At 34.4% G+C, this 26,259-nt stretch overlaps 1 protein-coding gene across 5 annotated transcripts in view; it reads left to right on the top strand.

Annotated features, from left to right (window-relative positions):
• ERGIC2 (ERGIC and golgi 2) overlaps positions 1–26,259 on the top strand; it is a 60,327-nt gene that overhangs the window by 22,317 nt on the left and 11,751 nt on the right. The window contains exons 1-9 of one of the 5 annotated variants that reach the window (XM_039472010.2): positions 683–805; positions 6,193–6,262; positions 8,050–8,192; positions 9,800–9,908; positions 12,029–12,075; positions 13,364–13,434; positions 17,703–17,743; positions 21,378–21,479; positions 22,664–22,759. In XM_039472010.2, the coding sequence (XP_039327944.1) occupies positions 8,087–8,192; positions 9,800–9,908; positions 12,029–12,075; positions 13,364–13,434; positions 17,703–17,743; positions 21,378–21,479; positions 22,664–22,759 (572 nt within the window). In that variant the 5' untranslated portion in view covers positions 683–805; positions 6,193–6,262; positions 8,050–8,086. Of the gene's footprint in view, positions 1–682; positions 806–6,192; positions 6,263–8,020; positions 8,193–9,799; positions 9,909–12,028; positions 12,076–13,363; positions 13,435–17,702; positions 17,744–21,377; positions 21,480–22,663; positions 22,760–26,259 lie in introns of those variants that run through there. The other 4 variants (XM_074403005.1, XM_074403004.1, XM_003926618.4 and 1 more) reach the window with 4 other exon arrangements.

Below are 26,259 nucleotides of genomic sequence, written 5' to 3'. Positions count from 1 at the left end.
TGCCTTTGTTAGACTTCTAGGTCAATTAATAAGAAAACTCAAATCTCAACGTTTGATTATAAAATCTGGTAACAGATAGGTGAAAACCTGGAATAGGTTTACTCTCCAGCAGTTCATATTTAACTTTTCTTCCCAAAGTCCTGTTCTATGAAGTGATAGGAAAAGATGAGGCATTAATTTTCTTTCTCAAGAAGTATTTGAAGGCAAAGTAGGTGTTTGCTTAGGGAGATGAGGAAGATAAATGTGCTTTCTTAGGAGAGAGTAAAACCTGGAAGACAATAAAAACGTGGATCAATAATAAAAAGCGTTACTTACGGCGGAAAAGGAAGTTTAAATGTTCTGGTCAGGGGAAAATGACACAAAACTAAAAGGGCACAAAACAATTGCAGGGGTGACATGCATTAGGGCTGTTAGCGATAATTTCTACGCCCTTCATTACTAATAAGGCTCTTAATAGTAATGAAATACTGTGTGAGGAGCTGAGATTCCTTCTGCGGTCTCCAAGTGTCAGTCGCCCTTCTGTATCTCCTTGGAGATACAGAACCGGACTGGCAGCGCGATTACACCTTTGGTAAGTTGCAGCCTTACCTCCGTGGAGGCACGCGGCTTTTATCTTAACCACGCCTCTTCATTCCCTAAGCACTTCGTAAGCAAAGTAAAAATCGCGAGAACTCTACATTGTCTCTCTTCTGACGTTTTCAGCTGTGATAGTCGCTTTTATTCTCGCGATATTTCCGGGTACCCGGGAGTCCCGGCGACCCGGGCTTCTGTGAAACATGGCGGTAGGCTGGCACCGTAACATAAGGTAAAATACTGAAACCCCGCTGGGTGCTGTTCCCTAGGTTGTTCCATGGCTGCTCAGGGCGTAAATGCAGTTGAGGGTACTGGGAGACTGTCATGGGCTTGGCTCTTTATTTTCATTCATGTCTGGAGAGCGGGTCGGACGGAGAAGCTGCTCCACCTCCCCCGGGGGCGTTACTGGCAGGACCCTAGGAAACGATGCTACTGGGAGCTCCCCTTTGCCTGGTCCGGGTGCAACTCCAAGGAGTTCAGGAGCTCCCTCGGTAGCCCCTGATTCTGACCCTTTGCTTCTCACAGTGCGCGGTGCCCCAGTGGCTTTTCTAGTCGCAGGCGAGTAGGATCCCAGTCGATCGAGTCCCATTCCTCCCGGGTGTCAGGCTCCCTACCCCAGTCAAACAGATACCACATTCTTGGCAGCACGTTGCCCTCTTTCTCTTTTTTAAGAAAGAACGAGGTTTTGGCCTCGCCTGGAAGAAGTTTCGCACAGTGCTCCGGAAAATCAGAAAGAAGGGCAGGGCTAGACGCTAGGAGAGACAGGTCCGACTGTCACTACTTTTCTTCGGCGCAGGAATCGCTCCGAAGGCAACTTGTTAACTCGTGGTGGAGTATAGCCTTGTTTATCGGTAGTATATAGAGTTTACAGATCATTGTTTGCGAAAATACGTTTGAGTAACTTTTCTATTTAGGATTTAGTGCCCCCGAGACTTAAAGTGACATAATAGCTGTTAAAATGTTGCCAGACTGGTTTTCAGAAGCAATGAAAGTTACGGTTAAAAACAGGATTTATTCATTTGAAGTTGTCATTCAGTATTTCAATTAATTGCCTAGCCTGATACATTGGACTTTAGTATACAGCAATTATAAAGAACGAGCCTGGCTTGTTCACTGAAGAAGAAAAACTTATGCTTATTTACCTAATTTGTTTGTTGATATCTTTAAGTTGTTGTAATTATGCCAGTTCTACTGGAAAACATGAGGGGAAAAAAATTCTATATTTGGGGGTGGGGATTGGCAGAGGGATGGATAGGGAGAGGAGTTTTTTTTTTTTTTTTTTTTTTTTTTTTTTTTTATTATTATACTGAACTTTAGTATCCAGTTGCATGTGATAATGGCTTCCTGGTACAAATCGTAAAAATATATCAGGTTGGAAAGGTCTCTCAAAAGAAATTAGGCATAGTCTGGAACAACAACAGTTAGACAAAAAAAAACAAAAAACAAAAAACACAAAAAACAAAGAACAAAAAAACAAAAACAAAAACAAAACAGCCTGCAAATTTCTTTTCTTTGGGGATTGATGGTGTAAGTGAAAGAAATGGCAATTTATTTTTCTTTACTGGAAGTTACTTTAGGCAGTCAATGCCTGCTAAAAGTACTATTTAACAGTTTCCAAATATTTATTATAATTTTCCCTGTTAATGTCACAGCGAACAAATTATTTAACCTCTCTGTGCCTTAGTTTTCTCATTGGCAAAATGAAATAATAATACCTAACTCATAGGAAGGTTGTGAGGATTGAATGTGTTAAAACATGCAAAGCATTTAGAACAATACCTGGCACACAGTAAACACTCAATGCGTGTTAGCTCTTGTTATTTTTTATTTTCCTTTTCTAATGTCTGTAGTTACAAATGTTGCCGTGTTACTTAGTCAAAATGTAGACTGAAGAAGACACTGTTTAAAATAATATCTTTCTGACCCAGATTGATTACATACTCTTGATTGGTGTGGTTAATGTTTTCTTAAAATCCCCATCATCCAGTTCCTTGTTTTCTTAAATTATTATCCTCTTTTAGTGACTAAAGAATAAATTCCTTTCTACTGATCCATATAGTCTGTGGAAGGGTTGTTGTTGTTGTTGTTTTTGTTTGTTTGTTTTTGTGAACGAATGCTATAGAATGAATGCCATAGGAGGGTAAGTTCCAAAGGATGATAATGGAATGGGGAAGAAGAGGAGCATATTGAATGATCTGGGTGCTGATGTCATTAAGGAAATTTTGAATATATCGAGACGTTAGTGGAATATGGCAACAAGTACAGAAGTGAAAGTCAGTGTGTACTGTGGTTTGGAGCATAGTTTCAAGTTCTACCACCTTCTGTGTGTCCTGGGAAAATTATTTGACAGTTCTGTGCCTCATTTCCTCATCTAAAAGTGGGATTAAAAATAGGATCTGCTTTATAGAGTCATTTATAGGATTAAATGAATTAATATCTAAAGAACTTCTAGTAATACATAGCACAAAACATGAGAGATGGTTGAGAAATATGGTAAAACATGATACTTCTCTAACTTGGGAGTCTCAGAAATGAACTAAGGATTGGAATGGAACTGCCACCAATAGAAAGTCAGGTTGTATAAAGAGTATAGATAAGGCAATTCCTTTTAGGAAAACTAGAAGTTATTGGATACCTTGTTTATGCCAGACAGTGGATTTGCCACCAATAGAAGGTCAGGTTTTGTAAAGAGAACAGATAGAGTAATTTCTTTCTTTCTTTTTTTTTTTTTTTATTGCATTTTAGGTTTTGGGGTACATGTGATGAACATGCAAGATTGTTGCATAGGTACACACACGGCAGTGTGGTTTGCTGCCTTCCGTCCCCTCACCTGTATCTGTCATTTCTCCCCATGCTATCTCATCCCACCTCCCCACCCCCCGCCCCTCCCCCATTTCCCCCCAACGGACCCCAGTGTGTAGTGCTCCCCTCCCTGTGTCCATTTGTTCTCATTGTTCAACACCCGCCTATGAGTGAGAATATACGGTGTTTGATTTTCTGCTCTTGTGTCAGTTTGCTGAGAATGATGGTTTCCAGGTTCATCCATGTCCCTACAAAGGACGTGAACTCATCGTTTTTGATGGCTGCGTAATATTCCGTGGTGTATATGTACCACATTTTCCCTATCCAGTCTATCATCATTGGGCATTTGGGTTGGTTCCAGGTCTTTGCTATTGTAAACAGTGCTGCAATGAACATTCGTGTGCACGTGTCCTTGTAGTAGAATGATTTATAATCCTTTGGATATATACCCAGGAATGGGATTGCTGGGTCAAATGGGATTTCTATTTTTAGGTCCTTGAGGAATCGCCACACTGTCTTCCACAATGGTTGAATTAATTTACATTCCCACCGACAGTGTAAAAGTGTTCCTATTTCTCCACATCCTCTCCAGCATCTGTTGTTTCTTATATTATTATAAGAGTAATTTCTTATAGAAAAGCTAAAAGTTACTGGATACCTTGTTTATGCCAAACAGTGACTTGTACAGTAGGGTGGCAAGTATTCAAAATGGAATGAATTTCTTGGAGATAGGTTAGTGCTGAGCTTTCAGGAATGGGACTGGTGGAGTAGATGAGTGGCAAGGTGCTCCATTCTAGAGTGGTATCTCATGAAAAAGGGGGATGGAGGAAGCTAGAGATGGACAGGGAGCCACCTAATACATTCCAGCCAGACTTTCAAGGGAGGAGTATTGAATAGGTTGTATGTATTAGGAGATTTGCAAAACTAACTGCTTGCCATATCTTTATGTCTATATATAAATTAAAAGCATTTAGAAAGCTTATTATACAAATATGTTATTGAAAGTTTTAGAAATATAATTCACTATTTTATTAATTTGTTTAACAGTGCTATACTCACTTTGTGATGGCCATTGTTCTAGGTCCTGGGATAGTGGAAAAAGGAAAAATCCTTCTTGTGGATCTTATATTTTTACATATTTGCTTACTTAATTATGAAATACTGTTGTGATTTGAAAGATTTGCTACTATGGTGCTTCTGGAGAAATTTCCTTCCTTCCTTTTCTCAATGAATATTGAATACCTGTTTGCTAAGCACTGGAGATACAGAGATCAAGTTAGACATGGTTCCTGTTCTAACAGTCCACTGGAGAAAACAGAAAATGAAAGAAGCAATTAGAAATAGTGTCATAAAGGTACAGTGTTCTAGATGCAGATAGACGTTGAGGGCCGTGGAAAGCTTTTTCGTCCCCGCCTCAAGGTAGAGATGAGTAGACTGGGCCTTGAAGAGTATGTAGGAGTTAGTCAAATGAAGAGATGAGGTAGGGGGAAGAAAGAACATTTCAGGTGGAGATAATAGCATATTTTAGGTTTTGAAAGTGATTTAGTATGATTGGAACGCAGACTGTGAGGGATTGGGTTTGAAGAGAGGTTAGCAGGATCTGATTTTTGAAGAGCTTTCTAAAACATGTTAGGGTAGAGTCCAAGCTCTTAAGTGCAGTGGGAAGGGAAGTTATACAAAGATTTGAAGAGAAATATATGATCAGATTTATGTATTAAAAGGATAATTTGTTCTTTATTATAGTATATAGAGAGAATTGGAAGGTTGAAGATTAGAGGTTGTTGAAGCAATGTAGTGGCAGTTGGACTAGGAATGTACTTGGACATAAGGAATTTCTCAGTGAGCCTGAAGAAGAGAGGACAGGCAGATTTAAGGGAAATTTAGAAATAACTTAAATCTAAGGATATAACCCATGTTTCTGGCTTGTGTAGTTGGGCTTATGGTGTTATCATTAACTAAGATAGGAGATACAGGAGGAACAATTTTGACAGGGTGAAGTATTCATTTTTGGACTTGTTGAGTCTGAATTCTGTTTGGAATGTCCAAATGAAAATGTAACAGAAGGCAAAGGATTATATATATCTGCAGAGAGATTTGGGCTGAGAAAGAAAATTTGGGAGAAATCAACATGAGACTGAAATTGAAGGAATGGGCAATCATTTGGGGGAAAGTGTAGAGGTTGACAGGGACCTAGTGCAGAATCTGAGAGGAAGATGAATCTGCAAAATAATCCAAAGAGGGTCTTCCAGGTAGGATGAAAATCAGAAATGTGGTATCACTTAAGATTATGTTTCAAGAAGAGAACGAAATGATAAACAGTGTACTTTCTTAGAGGTACAATTAGATAAGGACTGAGGAGTGTCTGTCCATTTAGTGCTAAGGAAATTGACCTTGCTCAGAGCCAATTTAGTTGAGAGGTGGGAGTTGGGTGAGGAAGTAGGCACAGTAGATAATGGGGACAACTCATTCTTTTAAGTTGGCTGTAGGTATGCTGCCAGAGATGTGTAGTTGGAGTTGGGCTTGAGTTTAAGGGAGGGTTCCGTTTTAAGGAGAAGAGACCTAAAGATATTTAATATTTTACTAAAATTAGAAAGAGTGAGTAGAAATTGAAAGATTGAAGAAGGGTCAGTTTTTGTGCAGTTATGAGTAAAAAGGTACGGAAAATAAATTTGATTATCAGAGCTGAACAAACTTAGCAGGCACGACATAAACAAACATTCAGAAGCTTAATTTGTCAATGGGAATACCAGTTTTGTAACTGACGTGGCTGTTAGAAACTGTCATCTGTTTTGTCTACATCATCTGTTTTTCCTTTAGAAAACTAAGTGCATGAGAAAAAAATCATAATTTGAAGGCTGCTTTATGAGCATGGAACCAGCAAGGGAAGGTTAGTTGCATGTTTTTAATGGCAAAAGAAATCAACATGTTAATGCTTGCAACTCTACTTTAGAGTAGAAGCTCCCTGCTGGATTGATAAGTAGCTCTCCTGGTCAGAGCTTCTTTCTTTTAGACAGTATTCATGTTTACTGCCAATGTTTGATTCTCTGGCCTTTATTTTTCTTTATGAATTTTCTTTCTCTTGCCTATTCTTTTATGTTAATCCTACCCATTAGATCTCAGATCCAAAGTCTGTCTGCTTTCTTCCAGAGACATTATTTCTCTTATAGTGACTTTTGCAACTATATGATTTATTCTGCTATTATGTATTGATTTTATTAATAAGGCTTTGATTACTAGGGATTTTTTATAGTATTATCTATAGTATTATTTATAAATCAGTTATAAAATTACATAAATATCTAAAAATTCAGTTATTTGATTGGCTTTATAATTTTAGATGTAGATAACATACTGATAAAAAGGGACTAGCAAGCAGCCAATTTTTAAATAATGTTTGAGTATAAAAATAGATAATTTGGGAAATCTGAAGTTATATTTAAAGGCAATTAAAATTCTCATGAGAATTTTTCACATTTTTGTATATAGATGCTCAGTTTTGTTTCTTGTATATCTTTTCCTGTCGCCTATAAAATGAGGATCCATGTGACCATCTAGTCTTTTCTTATTGAATCATGACTATTTTATTCTGTCATTAAATTTTATTTATTTTTTAATAAGATTTTCAGGCCAGGTATGGTGGCTCATGCCTGTAATCTCAGCAGTTTTTTTGGGAGGCTGAGGTGGGTGGAAGGCTTCAGCCCAGGAGTTTGAGACTAGCCTGGGCGACATGGTGAAACTCCTTCTCTAGAAAAAATACAAAAATTAGCTGGAGATGGAGGTGCATGCCTATAGTCCCAGCTACTTGGGAGGCTGAGGTGAGGAAGCTCACTTGAGCCAGGGAGGCAGAGGTTGTGGTGAGCTGAGATCATACCACTGTACTCCAGCTTGGGTGACAGAGCAAGACCCTGCCCAAAAAAAAAAAAAAAAAGATTTTCAATGGTTACATAAAGATGCATTTATTCACCATAATTTGTACATTGGATACCATGGGTTTGTTTCTGTCTTCAGTATTTAAAAATAACACTGTGAGAAATATTCTCATAATCAAATTTTGTTTCAAACCCCAGATTATTGTCATAGGATACATTCCTAAATGGGCATTTACTTAGTCAAAAGAGGAGTGGTAAATATTTGTATTCCTATTCTTATTATTATGAGTAGTATTTATTGTTATTTTTTGAGATGGAGTCTTACTCTGTCACCCAGGCTTGTGTGTAGTGGTGCAATCTCAGCCTACTACAACCTCTGCCTCCTGGGTTCAAGTGATTCTCCTGCCTCAGTCTCCCGCCCAGCCTATATTCTTGTTAGTAATGTATGAGCAGGCCATTTTACTTAACTGTCATTCATTATTGGAAATGTGTTATTTTTATATAGTTTTCAATTTAATAGCAAAATTATCTCAGTTTGTATATTTAGACGTTACTAATGTAATTGAATTATTTTCACTTTTTTCTTGCTATTTAATGTGTTTTTGTATTTAAATTACCTTTTATTAGTAGTTTTTGTCAGGGCATGAATGGGGAAAGGATAAATGTGTGGATAAATACTATTTTTTTTTCTTAAAGAGGGATGAGAATGCTAAGTTGTTTTCAAGGACATTTGTCAGTTATCCTAAATTTAAATAAACCTTTTTATCTCTTTAAAGGATTCATTTATTCATTATTCATCCCTTAGCATGACTATATGAAGGAAGAGGAAGGTTTTCCTGAAGATGAGGCGACTGAATCGGAAAAAAACTTTAAGTTTGGTAAAAGAGTTGGATGCCTTTCCGAAGGTTCCTGAGAGCTATGTAGAGACATCAGCTAGTGGAGGTACAGGTGAGTTGCAGTTCACGTTAAAAGTTAGTACAATTTCTAAGTTATCCAGTCAACAACATACAGAAATTTAGCCATGAGGAAGAATTTATCAATGAATTCTGCAGTAACTTTGTAACTTATCTGTCTTCGTGTCACTCTTTTGGCTCTCATTTTATTCTCATTAATATTCTCTATAGCATCCAACTTGGTACCATCTGTGCCTTTGGCTGTGTTTGTTAAAACATTAATAAATTGGCTGGGATGGTGGCTCATGTCTGTAATCCCAGCACTTTGGGAGGCTGAGGCAGGCAGATTGCCTGAGGTCAAGAGTTTGAGACCAGGTGGGCTAACATGATGAAACCCCATCTCTACTAAAAAGACAAAAAAAATTAGCTGGGTGTAGTGGCATGTACCTGTAATCCCAGCTACTCAGGAGGCTAAGGCAGAGGAATTGCTTGAACCAGGGAGGTAGAAGTTGCAGTGAGCTGAGATTGCGCTACTGCACTCCAGACTGGGTGACAGAGTGAGGTGCCGTCTAAAAAAAACAAAAATGAAAAAAAAAAAAAATTAATAAATTAAACCAATGTTACTGCTTTCTGCCCCTTCCTAAATATATGACCTTGAGGAAGTTATTCAAATGTCTGTCTTAGTTTCTTCCATAAAATAAGGATGATACTAGTATTTGCCTCCTAGGAGTTACTATATTATTAATATTTTCATAAAATGCTTAGACCAGTGCCTGGTACAGATAAAGTATTTGTTAAGTAAAATAAGTAATGAAATATATTTAAAAAATGTTACTATAACAATAATCAGTGTAATTTATTTCCCCATGAAGAACTAATAAAATAATGTATTTCACATGAGATTGACATTTTATTTTGTATAATGGATAAGTTGCTCACTATTTCTAATTACTTGGTATTAAGTTTTGATAATGAAAATAGTGCAAGTTCTTCTTGCAAAATCTATTTCAAGTACTTTGCCATAGTATATAATAGTTTTCCTTTTTGTCAGATCTTTTACTCAGTTTTGTAAATGAGGTGATATATTTAGGAGATTGCAAAGTAGAAGAGAGTTTCGTTAGATATTAGAGATGTTATTTGAGTTTCTGGCACACATAGAGATGTTAAATTTGAGTTTCCGGCACACAGATTATTGTGGTTTCTCAGGATCTAAGAAATTAGGCTAGCTTTTTGTTTGTTTTAAATTGGGCTATAGACATGGATGTACTTTTAATAACGAAGCAACTGTTTTCAAATTTTTACTATAAGGCCTGCTTCTTTTCATCTTTTATCCTATCTGTGGCACTGCTATATATAAGAAAATACAAATTTTGTCAAATCTATTTAGTGAGACATGCCCTTAAAATTGGATAAATAAAATGCTTTCTTAGTAGTGCAAATGTTTGTGTTTGTATTTGTATATATTAAACCTTTTGAGCTGTATTAGAAAAAAATCTGTAATAAACATTTTGAATAAAAACTTTCTGTAATGTTCGTTCAAATGGAAATCACATTATTAGGCCTTTTCTTTTGAAAATTTAATCTCACTTAAAATAGTTTCCTGTTCTTTGTTTTTTATTTATTGTTTTAATTCTGTTTTTCTTTTGTTGTTGGATTTCTCAGTTTCTCTAATAGCATTTACAACTATGGCTTTATTAACCATAATGGAATTCTCAGTATATCAAGATACATGGATGAAGTATGAATATGAAGTAGACAAGGATTTTTCTAGGTAATCATTTTTTTTCTTCTTGAAATGCCTTTAGATTCAAATTGTTTCAAAAAGAGCCCATCTTTTAAAAAGAAAAAGTCTAACCTTCTAGATTTGGTTTGTTTTAGCTCTGAAGAAATAGTCCTGAAAAATTCTCATTAATGGCATCCATTAAGTGAAACCTTTTAGAGTCATTTAAATAGTGGTTGAATTCTAAAACCGAGGTTCTTTGATTTAGCATGGCTTCATTTCAGAAGGTTAGGGGAATATTTTTCCTTAGATATGTATATTGTGGAAATTGTTTAATATTTGAAACTGGTTGAAATACCTAAGTCATCTGTGTGAGCTGGAAAATAAATTGTCTAAAGATACATTGTATACCTTTATGACTTCATATCTCTAAGTTATACCTAAGCTAAATGTTTATGTAAATAAGATTACTTTTAAACTTCTGAAAATATAATACCTTAATTATACACTTTACAGCTATTCATATGTATTATTTGGATTTTTTATATGGACTAAAGATAATAGGTTTATAATGTTAAGATTGCACCAAATAGGAAGACACATTTAGTTTTCAGTTACAATCCAGGTTTTGCTATTTGCATGCTTTTAAGGAAGTTACTAAGTCTATACCTCAGTTTAGATATGCTTCAGTTTCCTTTTCTGTAAATTATAGATGACAATTATAGTATCTTCCTCATGAGGCTTGTGAGAATTAAATTAGTCAACATTTGTAAATTGCTGTGTAACCATGAGTAGGTCACACCACTGACTCCTTTAGGACTTGTTTCTTTATCTGTAATGTATTATTCAAGATAGCATTGGTTTTCAAAGAGTTTGTTATTGTTTTCAGCACCAATGCAATACTTCATTTTTTTCCCGGATGAAGTCGTATGTATTACATAGTTCACCGCATAAGCATGGTGAGGATATGCAGAAGCTTGTCTACTTGGCCTACTCGTGGTTCCTATCTCCCGAGCCTAAACCCTTGGGTAATTTGGAGCACGGTTTGAACTTCAGATGACTTTAAGACTTGCCTAGGCGCGATGACTCACACCTGTAATCCCAGCTCTTTGGGTGGCCAAGGCAGGCAGATCTCCTGAGGTTGGGAGTTCAAGACCAGCCTGACCAACACGGAGAAACCCCGTCTCCACTAAAAGTACAAAATTTTCCAGGCATATTGGCACACACCTGCAATCCCAGCTACTCCTGAGGCAGGAGAATTGCTTGAACCCAGGAAGCAGAGTTTGCAGTGAGCTGAGATCATGCCATTTCATTCCAGCCTTGGCAACAAGAGTGAAACTCTGTCTCAAAGAAAAAAAAAAAGAATTTTATGAAGTTCTAAAAATCTGTAATTCCTATTTAAATCAGATGAAAATTATTACACAGAAAAAAAGATTTGATAGAAAGCACGGGACGGAATTTGATTGTAGCCAGTCTATTATTCACAATGCTTAGTTCCAGTATTTGAAAAATTGATTTGATCTAATTATTTGAAAATGAAAGGCCATGAAAAACGTTAAGCATCAGATGATTTACTTCTGGTAGCTTGGTTGCATTTATCTGAGTTACACAGACCTAGTTTCCAGTATGGCACTTTAATGGTGAAGTGATCTTAAGCCAGGCATTTACCCTGAACACCAGTGGTTTACTTGAAAATCTGTGAAGCCATCCACTTACAGGTCCGTGATATAGAATAAAGAAGATAATATTTGTAGAACATCTAGCATAATGCTTGATATATGGTATTTGATAAACAGAGAAGAAAGACAATTTCTAATTCTTGATTTTGAGAGTTTTACATTCTTAAAGGAACATTCTATCGAAAGTTTATGTAAATAGAGGTTTAGAAGTTAAGATTTTTTTCTGAGTTACTTAGAGTTATTGATTATAGAGTTGCCATTAAAGGATACTGTATTGAAAACCTGTGAAGTCAGAAAGGCTTTTGGAATAAGGGCAAATAGAACTTATACTTTAAAGTGCCTTTGTTTTGGCCATGAGAAATGCAATTCAAATTTTAATCAACATAATTTATTCTGCTTGAAATCCAAGTTTTTAATAGATCAGTTTATTTATATTTCTCATGTTTTGCTGATTAATTGGTAGATACTAATGTTTAATATTTTTTCTTTCAGCAAATTGAGAATCAATATAGATATTACTGTTGCCATGAAGTGTCAATGTAAGTACACCTTCAGCTTGCTAAATCCTCATGTAGGTTATGGTTCAAACAATTGCCAATCAAAAATAAAAACTACTCAGTGTATTTTAACTTTACTTTTCCTTTATAATATTTTAAAATGTTACCATAGTATTATTTAATAATGCAAATTGTTATACTCCTCAGCTTATATTCTTTAACTTTATTTTCCATAAAGAGAAGAGACTTAACTTTCACGTTAGTATAATTAAAAGAAAGTTGGAGGAAATATTTGTGACTCAGCTTTCTAGTTTATATACGAACTTTCTCTTTCTTGTTTGGAGTAGTAGCCTTTATACCCATGTTTCACAAGCATATCCTTGTGTACTGTTTCAGTTTACCACCCTTTATGTTTACTCTTGCATTTAAAAATACAGATCTAGTTCTTTTAAGTTAATAATGATAGGTTACTCCACCTTTTTTTTCCTTCACTGGCCTCACTTGGTTATACTAGAATCAGAAAAATGCTAATATGCCAGATGGGGAATGTTTGAATCAATACTGTTCTCAAAAATAAGGATGCTTTTACATGAAAAATATTTTATAAGTTACTGCTTAAAAATTATGGACCAAGAACTCAAGAAGAAATTTTTAACATTTTAAGAGTGTGAAATAATTTTACCCAGTTAGAGATTAGTTTCAATGATAATTCCATCTCAGAATGACCTTGAATCTCTTTTTCTTTTCAACATATTTTTCCTTTTGTTAGTGTTTTAAGAGATTAAAAAAGTACTTTATATCTAAAGTTGGAGTTAGTGGTAATTCTGAATATATGACATTCTGCCTTATTTTGGATGTTTGAATACTGTTTAATTTTAGAGTTTTTCAAGTAAAATTTTTTATTTGTTGATTTGTAGCTTTGTTTTAAGATTTCTTTTAATCTCAAAATATTTTTTGCATTTAATATTTTGTTCAGTGGCTACTTAGTACTTGTGATTAGGTTCTTGCTGATACTTGCAAAGCTCTTCAATTCAGTAAAGCTTATCCTTTTTAAATGAGATCTTGCATTATCTTTCTTACTTAGCAAGAAGTAGAAAAAAACATTGCATTTTGGAATAATCACCACCAAAGCTGTGTAAAACTGCTGTTTTAGCTTTTGAACAAATAAGCAGTATAGGAAGTAGTTTCACATATTTGGTGAATTTTGTTTGTTTGTTTGTTTGTTTTCCTACTTGGTGAGATTTCTGTTAGTTGTCTTAATTCGTTTATATTGGGGATGGTTTGCCTCTGACCATAGAATGTAAAACTTCTAAATCTTTTTTGTATGCAGATGTTGGAGCAGATGTATTGGATTTAGCAGAAACAATGGTTGCATCTGCAGATGGTCTAGTTTATGAACCAGTAAGTTTGATTCACATGGTTCTTTGAAATACATGAGTTGAGGAATTGCAATCTTGAAGACAGTTTTGATATCTATTTTTTAGTTTTGTCTGAAATAGTTTTTAGTATAATTATCTTATTTCAAAAGTAATCCATATCTTTGTAATAAATTCAGGGGGAAAACAGAAAAGTTATGTTATGTATCAAAATCTTGAGGTGACCATTATTAACATTTTGGATGTATTACTATTATCTGGTAATTTTGATCTAAGTGATTATTATTAGATACTTTAATATTTGCATTAGATTTTGTACTATTTTAAGAATAATTATTCATCCTTTGTTTTATTTCTTTTATTTTCTGCCATTCTTTATTTTTGTTTACCATTTTGAAGAGGGACTGTTTTTTCAACTTTTATTTTAGATTCATGTGGTACATGTACAGGTTTGTTAGCTGGGTATATTGTATACTGCTGAGGTTTTGGGTTGATTGATCTCATCACCCAAGTATGGGGGCATAATAACCAATAGTTTTTCATCCCTTTCCCTTCTCCCTCTCTTCCCTTTCTAATAGTCCCCACTTTCTGTTGTTGCCATCTCTATGTCCGTGAGTATCCAGCATTTAGATCCCACTTATAAATGAGAACATATGGTATATGGTTTTCTGTCCTGCCATTAATTTGCTTAGGATTATTGCCTCCAGCTGCATTCATACTGCTGCAAATGACAGCAGTTTTTTTTTTTTTTTTTATGGCTACATAGTATTCCCTGGTTAATGTATACCACATTTTCTTTATCCCATTTACCGTTGATGGGTACCTAGGTTGATTCCATGTTCACTATTGTGAATAGTGCTGCAGTGAATGTCAGAGTGCATCTGTCTTTCGTATCATGATTTATTTTCCTTTGAGTATATACTTGGTAATGGGATTGCTGAGTTGAATAATACTCTAAGTTCTTTGAGAACTCTCCAAGCTGCTTCCACAGTGGCTGAACTAATTTGCCTTTTTATCAGCAACATATAAGTGTTCCCTTTTCTCCTCAGCCTCTCCAGCGTCTAGTTTTTTGTTTTTTGTTTTTGACTTGTTAGTAATAGCTGTGCTGACTGGCATGAGGTGGCATCTCATTGTGGTTTTGATTTGTATTTCTCTTATGATTAGTGATATGGAGCATCTCTTCATGTTTATTGGCCACTTGTATGTCTTCTGAGAAGTATGTGTTCATGCCCTTTGCCCACTTTTTAATGAGGTTGTTTTCTGCTTCTTCAGTTTAGTTCCTTATAGAGTCTAGGTATTACACCTTTATCAGATGCATAGCTTGTGAATGTTTTCTCCCATTCTGTAGGTTGTCTGTTTACTCTGTTGGTAGTTTTCGTTTTTGTTTTTTATGCAGAAGCTCTTTAGTTTAATTAGCTCTCACTTTGCAATTTTCGTTTTTGTTACAATTGCTTGTGGGGACATAGTCATATTTTTTTTCCCAAGGCTGATGCCCACAATGGTGTTTCCCAGATTTTCTTTTAGGATTCTCATAGTTTAAGGCCATTTAAATCTTTACCCATCTTGACTTAATTTTTGTATATGGTGAAAGATTTGGGCCAAGTTTCATTCTTCTACATATGGCTAGCCAGCTCTCCCAGCACCATTTATTGAATAGGTAATCCTTTCCCCAGTGCTTTCTTTTGCTGATTTTGTCAAAGACCAAATGGGTGTAGGTGTGCAGCTTTATTTCTGGATTCTCCATTCTGTTAAGGAGGGACTTTTTGAGATTTCTTTTACAGCAAAAATTTGTAGGTATGTTTTATGGATTCCAGCCTGACTGTCTGTATCTTTCTGCTATGATCTTTTATTACCCATTTCCACTATTGCTCTGAACTGGGGAAAATCCCTTTCATGTGGGTTTATCTATCCTATGAAAAATAAACTTGTTTTAGGCTCTTTCTCAAATTGGTTTTGTTTGTATGTGGTCTTGTATAAATTTATAAGAGTTTCCAACATATGAATGTTAATTTAAAATGATTTAAGATGGTAATAAAGATTGCATTTCCATTTTTATGTTTCTTTTGGACACTGAGAATTTGATGTTTATATATTATAATCTTGAATGTATTCCCTAAAATTCATTTACACTGTTTCTCTAGCATTCTCTCCATATTGTCATGCTCATTCTCTTTTTTCCCCCACATTTATGAGATGCCTGATTTTATCTTTTCTTTTTTTCCCCCCTACATCTCTTATCTTTCTAGCTGGATTTTAAACTCCTGAGAATAATTAGTGTTATTCTTTCACCGTTGTAGTTCTCAAAATGTACTGCAAAATGCTTTGCAGGTTTTAGGCAATAATGATATGTTAGAATTATGCAGTTAGGACAATATGATTGACTGTTTTCATTGTAAACAGTTTTTGCCATCTCTTCCAGTCACTTATGGAGCAGGACCAATTTAAATTGTTATAATTAAAAGTCATGTCTTAATGAGAAAGTTAAGAACTTCAAAATATTTAGTTGTATACTTTTCATCAGTAATAACAGTGCTTTTAGGAAGCTGTTCCTTCCTTTGTCCTAAGTTATGTAAAAGTGGTTAAGAATTATGTTTAATGTAAAATTATTTAAAGTATAATTTTAACTTTAAAAATATTTTGCTCATTATTTTAGTATGTACTCTGAATATTAAAAACCTAGCCCTAATAACTGTACTAGTTTCCAAACCATGATCTGTATATATGCTATGATAGTTAGTATTTTGCTGTTTTCTATTACATTTAGTTACTATTTATTTTTTAAAAAAGAATTTTTAAAAGGTGGGAATGTAATCTGATAGAGCTAAGTTTGTATAATGACTCTTACTATCTGTGATTCTGGAAAAAAGTTGTAACTTGTTGAGCTCCTGTTTCCTCATGTGCAGAAGAGGAAGAGTAGTCACAAATTCATGAGGTTGTTAGGAAGGTTAAATGAGATTGTGAATTAGCATAGTGCCTAGCAAAGTAGTTTCTTTATATCCTTGTGCTAAGTAAACACTGTACAGAGCAGGTTGAGGAATTCAGAGGAAAAGCCTGTAGTCCCCACTGTCAATCATGTTATTTATACATTAGCTGGAGAGTAACTGCACAGCTTTATTGGTTTGTCATGGTGTGTTTTATAGATTTTAGCATTTTCTTTATGTGCTATCATGTGAAAAAGGTTTAGTAGCATGCTTTAGACAAATTCATCAGGAGGTGTAATCAAAGGAAGCATCAGAAAGATTGGGACAATTTAACTTGTAGCATATGGTGGTATAAAACTTGAACATGAGGCTCACAGTTACATGAGAGGTAGGTTCCAGATTGATATAATTAAAATACTAAAGTCACAGAAGTAGAGCTGTGAACTAGGGCTAGAAAAGTGGATTTCTTTTTTTTGGAGACAGTTTCACTTTGTTACCTAGGCTGAGGGCATTGGCAAGATAATGTCTTACTGCAACCTCTGCCTCTCAGGTTCAAGCAATTCTTGTACCTCAGCCTCTTGAGTAGCTGGAATTAGAGGTGCCCACCACCATACCCAGCTAATTTTTTGTAGTTTAGTAGAGACAGGGTTTTACTATGTTGCCCAGGCTGGTCTCAAACTCCTTATCTCAGGCAATTCACCTGTCTTGGCATCCCAAAGTGCTAGAATTATAGGCGTGAGCCAACGCTATTGGCTGAAAAGTGGACTTTTTTTTTTTGCATAATTAAATTGTGGATGTAACTACTATAAGAAGTTTGTATATTTTTCTCTGACTCTTAGAAGCAGTGAAGTGTGACTTTGAATTGATAAGGATCATGCCTAGATAAAATTTCTTAAGTACTTCTTTGTTGATTAACACGTTTAGGAATTACAGTGCTATTTTTTAACTCATTTCAAAAATTGTTGATTCTGTTATGGTATTTTACCAGCAAGAATATGGGCTTTGGATGCTTGAATATAACTATATATGTTGTTTTCTCCTCCAATACTTGTGAATTTCATCTTAGCATCATTTAAATAATTTTAAGTCCTAAGATACCATTTTGTACATATTGATAAATTGTCAACTTGCATATATTCCTATAAATGTTAACTTAGGAGAATATTTGTGATTCATAAAATTTCTCTATGCTATTTTTGAGTAAAGCTTTCACATTAATATTTTAATTTGACTTACAGAAGATGAATGTAAACCATGAATACTTGTTTTTAACATTATGTTTGTTTCTTGCTCAAAGAAAAAATGTTTAAATTGTGATGTAAAAGCCAAGAGAATTTGACAGTGCTAGTGATTATGTTTTCTTTCATTTCAGACAGTATTTGATCTTTCACCACAGCAGAAAGAGTGGCAGAGGTAATAAGAGAACCAAATATTGTGGTCCATAGGCTTGGGCCACATAGAGATCTAACTCATATTTTGTCTATTGTAAACTATTTATAGATTAACACATTTCTTTAGGGATTTCTTTGGATGAATTATTAGCAGAATTTGGTATATAATCCTTAAAATTTCAAAATCAGATCTTAAAGGCATGCATAATCTTTTCTCTAGTACACTTTGATTCATAAGTTTTAATTTTTATTTACAATGGTATCAACTATTTAAATTTTTAGATTATGAAAGCAGTATATGATCATTTAAAAAATTTAATTTGAATAGAAATGATAAGAAGCATGATTGTCCAACCTTCATCCCCACAGGAAGGCTTTGACTATAGCTTAACTTAAATTTGTAAACCCTTTTTTTTTTTAAAACAGAGTCTTGCTCTGTCACCCAGGCTAGAGTGCAGTGGCACAATCTTGGCTCACTGCAACCCCCACCTCCCAGGTTGAAGTGATTCTCCTGTCTCAGCCTCCAGAGTAGCTGGTGTGCACTACAGGCACACACCACCATGCCTGGCCAATTTTTTGTATTTTTAGTAGAAATAGGGTTTCACCATATTGACCAGGCTGGTCTCAAACTCCTGAACTCAAGTGATCCAAAGTGTTGTCGTTGTTTTTTTTTTAACTCATCAGTTATAGTTAGTGTATTTTATGCGTGGCCCAAGATAATTCTTCTTACAGTGTGGCCCAGGGAAGCCAAAAGATTGGACACTCCTGTTAGAAAGTAAATTTAAAAGCCCCCTCTCACTCTGTAAACTAACGCCACTGACTAGCAGTAATAACCAGTGATAAGTTTTTTGGGTAGCCTTTTAGACAGACATTTTCTGTGTGTGTGTGTATACATATATGTTTATATATATATAATGTGTATATTACATATATATATTTCTGTTTATATATATAAAATTATATATAATTCTGACATACAATGCATATAATATATAGTATATAATTATAGAGTTCTTATATATTATGAGTACATTATGTATTTTATAATATATAAAGATGTATATATATTTATAATATATATTTTAATATGTTATATATAAAATATATAATTGTTTATATACAGAAATACACACACACACAGACACACATGCACGCACACACACACACAGAGAAATAAATTGCTTTTTCCACCTAGCAGGTTTTGGACTCATTTCTCTATGTATAGAATGGTCCATTTTATGGTTACATTGTAGTTTATTTAATTGGATCCTTATTGATGGCCATTTAGATTGCTATCAGAATTCTAATATTAAAAACAATACTCAGTGAACATTCTTGAACCTAATTCTGTGTATGTTTGTATATGTTTATATATCGTGTGCGTTTATTAATTAACATTTGCTCATTTGTATTTTTTTGTGAACATGTTTGCCTATATGCCTATTTTGCTTGATTGGCTTTCTTTTAAGAATTCTTCATAAATTAAAGAAAATAGTCCTTTGTTATAAGTGTTTCCGTCTCCCACCCCCATATATTGCTTTTTGTTTTCTAGGTTATGTCTTGAATTTACAAAGGCTTTTATGGTTTAAGATTATTCCAGAATAATTTTTCTTTACCCGTTTTTTTTTTTCCCCCTAGTTCCTAAGTATATTCCAAGGTTCTTTCTCTTTTAATTTCCAGTTTTACCACTTGAGGGAGTTTTTATGTGGAAGTTGAAATTGAATGTGGGTGAACAAAAGCACTGAATATTAGTTGTCCATGAGCGCTTAGAATTTTTAATAGAAAGCTGTCCACAGATGAAATACTTTACTTTGATCCAGAAATATTAAAGTGAGATTTCTTCTTTCATCTAGAATTATTTTCAGTGCTCCAAACTAGTAATAAGTGGGAGAAGATAGTGTGTTTTTCCTATTAAGATGGTATGAATTTGCCATCATAGTAGTTTTCTACGTACCTTCATGTGTGGAATATAGGCTTGGGATATTTATTGGCACACTGAAGGCAAAATTTTTTTCATAAACACACACATAATACATGCATCCATATACACATATCTATAGTTGGGTGGCATCAACCTCCTTGATCACTGCCATGCAACAAAAATTGAACTCTGGAAATACAAGACACACAAAAAAAGGTGAAGATTTCCATTTCTGCTGGCATTGGATCCAAAGATTTTAAGTCTTTAAGTGTCTGAGTCTAAAGATGGAATCTGGTTTCTTGGAGCATCCTGGATTATCATTTTCTGCTTCTAAATATTCTTGAATGGCTCTTGAATGGCGTATAGATACCCAAGATATTTATCTTCCTAAATAATGTGCATGCCAAAATGTTCTTTACTTTTAGAATTTTCTAAGAGATTTAAATTTTCTTTCAATTGATTTTCTGTAATACTTAAAATATTGAAGATTCCAGTTAATCTCTCTATAACTGTAAATTTCAAACCCTGGACAGAGCCTTTGTATTTTCTACATTTTATGTCTAGATTTAAGATTTATTTTATTCCAGCAAAAATAGCATGTATAAATATGACTTGTTATCTTAAATAGGCCTGTTGTACTAATTTTCCTAATAGATAGATGATGGATAAGTTTTTAATCTTCCACTTGCACATCTAGAAAGTGCTTATTTTTATCATTTTGGTGGAATGGTAAAATATTTTGAGATTTACATTTGCTGTCTTTTTGTAAGTACCTATGTTTATAACTTTTTTCCAAGTTATATATAGGTATTTATTTTATTAGAGTAGTTAGGCACATATACTCCTCCCCTACAGGTTCCTCCATTATCAACATCCTACATCAGATTAGATACAGTTGTTATAATCAGTGAACCTATGTTGACACAAAGTCCATAGTTTACATTAGGGTTCACTCTTGATGTCGAATGTACATTCTGTGATTTCTGACAAATGTTTAATGATATGTATCTATCATAGTGCCATAGAGAATGGTTTCACCACTCTAAAAATTATCTGTGCTCTGCCTATTTATTCTTCCCTCCTCACGCTATATAATATTTGTACCTACCAAGTTTGAACTTTATTACAGATGACTTCGAATATTAGTTATTTAAAGAAATATAATTAAAAGAGAGAAAATTGGACTACATCTAATGACACAAAGTTATTGCTGAAAATTGTAGGAGATAACATGGCTCAATGGTAGAAGTATTGGAGAGAGAAAAATTTTTATAGTGAAAATTAGATACTTATTCTAATGAGTTTATACTGAGTAATGTGCCACTTCACATCCATCAAGTCTGTTGTGTAGCCCCTTATTTGTCTTACTCTTTGTATCTACAATATTTCTTTCAACATTTGACAAAAATAAGAATTTTGTAATTGTGCATGAAAGATGAATTTAGGTAACTTAAGTAAGTAGAAGCCCTACTTTTGTGGTCCTCACTGCACATCCTTTACTGATGGGATCAAATAGGCTTATGGAGCTCAGCTGTTAGACCTCTAGCCTCCCTGCTTCACTTGCTTTCAAGGAAATGACCAAAGAAAACTTGGTATGTTATTTTAGATTATGAAATCTTATTATAATAAATGTATGGTTTAGTTAAGTCAGCTAAACATCGTCATTTTTGAATAAGTGTCAGCTCTCTTTATGTACCTAACTGTAGTTCTAAACTATTGTTTGTGTCTTATTTAGGATGCTGCAGCTGATTCAGAGTAGGCTACAAGAAGAGCATTCACTTCAAGATGTGATATTTAAAAGTGCTTTTAAAAGTGCATCAACAGCTCTTCCACCAAGGTGAAATCTGTATTTTAAGTGTACAGCTATTTATTATGAATTTATTTTGACATAATTAAAACTAAAGTGTTGGTTTAGTTTTCTGAATCATTTTTCTTAGGAAGTGTAAATACAATCATTCTGTACTCTAACGATGCCTTTTGCTGTCAAATTTATAGCCTGTGATTTTGATCAGTATCATCACACATATATTATTTCATTTGCATTTAATTTTCTTTTTTATATGTGGTATACCTCCATATAAAATTATATTAAGTTTTAAGAAAAATTAGTTTCACTATTACGAGGATATATAAACTTTTGTTAGAAATTTAGTTTTATTTCACTTTTTTTTTCAAGGCGATAATTTTTTTTTTTTTAATTTGTTTTATTTTAAAGATTATAGGCCAGGCATGGTGGCTCATGCCTGTAATCCCAGCACTTTGAGAGGCCGGAGTTCGAGACTAGCATGACCAACATGGTGAAAACCCCGTCTCTACTAAAAATACAAAAAAATTAGCCAGGCGTGGTGATGCATGCCTGTAGTCCCAGCTACTCAGGAGGCTGAGACAGAAGAATTGCTTGAACCCAGGAGGCAGAGGTTGCAGTGAGCCAAGTTTGTGCCATTGCATTCCAGCCTGGGCTACAGAGTGAGACTCTATTGCAAAAAAAAAAAAAAAAAAAAAAAAAACTGGTGGATATTTGGAAATGCTGTAATCATAAACACAACAATTTAAATTTTAAAATACACAAGAGTTTATATTTGCTTAGGAAGAAAATGCCATTGTCTCTTTGAACTTAGGTGGCATGCCTTTCCTTTACTTCAGTCATATTTCTACCCTTCCTCCCTGTCCCTGCTACAGTGGCAGATACAAATGAAGAAAGAAAGCAAGTCTTTTTGGACTAATTTTTTTGTTTTAGTCTTTGTTCTGTTGCTGGACTAAGTCTTCTGGTTAGAGTTGAAGAACCATGGACTTTTAAATTTATGTAAATTTAATAGATATTAAATAAGTATTTTTTTCCCATTTTATACATGTGTAATTTTTGTAGATGTCGAGACTTCAGGAAACTGCTATTCTATTTTTGACATTTAGAATATTACCTAAAAAATGATCATTAGGGATTTTTTTTCTGTACACAGTTTTCTCATCATAAAATGGTAACTATATTGAATATGCTTTAAATAATATATCTTGTTTTAACAGGGAAGATGATTCATCACAGTCTCCAGATGCATGCAGAATTCATGGTCATCTATATGTCAATAAAGTAGCAGGGAATTTTCACATAACAGTGGGCAAGTATGTTGTGTTCACTTACTGAAAATACTTTGTGATATTAAACAAGACAGAATAGAAGCTTCCCTTAATTTTCTGGGAAATTTAGTGTATGTTAAAACTACAACAGTTGCTTTGTACAGCTAAATGGAATTAAGTTCTAGACTCAGAGTATTCTAATGGGCTTTTCACATACACGAATATCTCTTAGAGCATTTGAAAGTCATGCAAAACTTGGGATAATTCTTTTTTGTGTGAGACGACCAATGTCGTTGCAGGATGCCTTGTTTCTGTGGCTGTTGTCCAGTAAATGCCAATAGCAACCCCTCCCCAATAATTCTGACAACTCAAAATGCCACTCTTCACCCGCCAGAACAACTTTTCATCCACTAAAAGTCACTTAGGCTAGCTTCCTTTCTGATAGAGTAGAAAATATCCCAGGAAAGAAATAAGTAAGTTCTGAATATCCATCCTCCCTATGTAGACTTTTAACAAGTGTCAGATAACTACAGTCATCTGTACTAGGGTGATTTAATTTTATTTTTAACCTTTAATTTTTTGAAGAAGATGCTCACTATGCTATTATTTCATAAAATGAATACACCTGTTAACAAAATAAAGAAGGAGGTTTTATTTAAAGCAGCTTTTTATTCCTCTCAGAGTAATATCCTGGGTGGTGAGAGAGATCATCCAAGTAAAATATATAGGTTGAGCATCCCTTATCTGAAAATCTGACATTTGAAATGCTCCAAATTTGGAGCATTCAAAATACTCCAAATTTGAGCATTGTCAACATGGTGCCCAAAGGAAATGCTTAAGAGTGTTTCAGATTTCAGATTTTCAGATTAGGGAGGCCTATCTGGCAAATAAAATGTACATATTCCAAAATCTAAAATTTGAAACTTCTGATCCCAAGCATCTTGGATAAGGGATATTCAACGTGTAGTATTGTGATTTGTGTATTCAGAAAAATTTTCCTGAATTTGTTTGAAAATAATAGTAGGAACACTGTTAGACTGATGATGTGAGTGGAGCTAGGAATAATTTATGACAGTAGACTTTCTTTTTAGTAGTAAACTTGAAGCAATATACTTCACTGTGAACACAGAAGAATTTACCAGACCAAACTGCCAAATTCCAATGAATAAAGAAATGCTTTATTGAGCAAAGTTTTAGTATACTTTGTGTTAAATGTTAGTTAATACGTTTTCCTAATGATTGTATTGCCTTTTTTTTTTTTTTTAAGTGCCTAGTGTTTTGCTAGGTACCATATCGAACAAATTAAACAATGTTTAGACCTACCAGGGCATATTCTGCAACTTGACAATGGTGACAGTTAATTGGTTATAAATAAAGAAGGATCTTTTATTGAGAGTTTTTGTTTTCAATTTTTTAATTAATTGCTAGAATTGGTAACTAGGTAAAGCAGGATTGTGGTAAAGGAGATCTTCAAGGTGATTTTTTTCATTATTTTAACCAGAAACAGGGAAGGATAATACTTACTTGTAGAGGTATAGATATGTTAAAAGAACAGGTTAAATATGAAATATAACAGTACATAACAGAACAAAGGTTTATTGCAGGGGTAGACAAACTACAGCTTATATACCAAATTCAGCCTACTACCTGTTTTTGTATGGTTCATGAGCTAAGAAGGGTTTTTATGTTTTTATTTTATTTTATCTATTTATTTTTGTGACAGAGTCTCTCTCTGTTGCCCAGTCTGGAGTGCAGTGGTGTGATCTGGGCTCACTGCAACCTCTGCCTTCTGGGTTTAAATGATTCTCCTGCCTCAGCCTCCTGAGTAGCTGGGATTACAGGCAGCCCAGCACCATGCCTGGCTAACTTTTGTCTTTTTAGTAGAGATGGGGTTTCACCACATTGGCCAGGCTGGTCTCGAACTCCTGATCTCAAGTGATCCTCCTGTCTCAGCCTCTCAAAGTGCTGGGATTACAGGCGGGAGCCACCTTGCCAAGCCACGGTTTTTACATGTTTAAATGTTTGAAAATAAATCAGAAGGGGGATAGTATAATACATGAGAAATATATGAAATTTAGGTTTATGTCCAAAAATAGTTTTATTGAATAGTTTAATTGGCATATAGCCATGCTCATTTGTTTATATATGGCTGCCTTTGTATTACAGTACCACAGTAGAGTAATTCTGGTAGAAACTATATTACTCTCTCATTACTGTGTACTTAGGTATACTATGAATTACATTGATGCGGTTATTAGTTGACAGCATTAAAAGTGCCATGTGTATTTTTGTACTGCAACATTTTATTTGTTTATTGTGTTACTATGGTAAAGAAAATAGGGACTCCAAATTTTGCATTTTTAAAGAACAGTAGAGTATGGATTATTTGATAAAATTTGGCTGCAGAAGATCCTGCTTATTAAACAATGACACTATTTAATTGTGTTAAAAAGAATACAGTATATGTTGATAGTACCAGATTCAGCATTCATCACAATATTACCAACCTATAAAAAAGCAATGGTCAGAAAAATTAGAAAGTTTAAATAGGAATATCCAGAAACTGTAGAATTTTATCATAAAAAGTGAAAATGAAGCTGTAGTCTTTAAATACTCATTGTTTACCAACATCCATGTATTGATAAATCTAAGAAACAATGTTTGACTGTAAAAGCTAAAGAAATGCATCCAGAGAAAACAAATTTGCTTTAGGCAATTAGATGAGTAGCCTTCTTCAAGAAAAGTATTCCAGTAGATGAGGACGTTGAGAGCAGTATTTAATAGTCAGTTAAAAAACAAGCCGGGAGGCTGGAGGCGGTGAGTCACATCTGTAATCCCAGCACTTCGGGAGACAGAGATGGGTGGATCACGAGGTCCAGAGGTCAAGACCATTCTGGCCAACATGGTGAAACCCTGTCTAATAAAAATACAAAAATTAGCTGGGCGTGATGGCACACACCTATCATCCCAGATACTTGGAGGCTGAGACAGGATAGTCACTTGAACTCAGGAGGCAGAGGTTGCATTGAGCCCAGATCACACCACTGCACACCAGCCTGGTAACAGAGTGAGACTCCATCTCAAAAAATAATAAATAAATAAAACTTAAAAAGAAGGAAAAAAAAAGCTAGGAGATTTTGAGCGATTTCTAAGCTCTTGATGAGTGGACAGATGTTACTAGACCTGCTTATTGTTTATTTGAGGAATCAATGCTGAATTTGAAATGATTGAAGAATTAGTATCTATGAATAGCCTGCTTGCAGCAAAAACTATAGGCAAGAATATTTTTATAGAAGTTGAGAGAACACAATTTCAATGCAACCTAAAGTGGAATCTGGTAAGATGTGTTACAAATGTATTATAACTGATGGTGGTGTGTGGAGCAGAAAATAGCCTACTTGGATGCATTTCAAATCTTGTGAAAATGTAATGTGTTTACTGCCTATTGTTATCCATTGTATCATCAGTAGTACTTTGCAGAAAATATTTGAATTTATTATGCATTTTAAACTGGTGTGCCAATGGTAAACTTCATTTGCCCTTAT

The sequence above is a fragment of the Saimiri boliviensis genome, chromosome 7 (assembly GCF_048565385.1).
Source record: "Saimiri boliviensis isolate mSaiBol1 chromosome 7, mSaiBol1.pri, whole genome shotgun sequence".
Lineage (NCBI taxonomy): Eukaryota > Metazoa > Chordata > Mammalia > Primates > Cebidae > Saimiri > Saimiri boliviensis.
The sequence above is the reverse complement of the archived record's forward strand: the minus strand, read 5'-3'. Positions and strand labels throughout refer to the sequence as shown.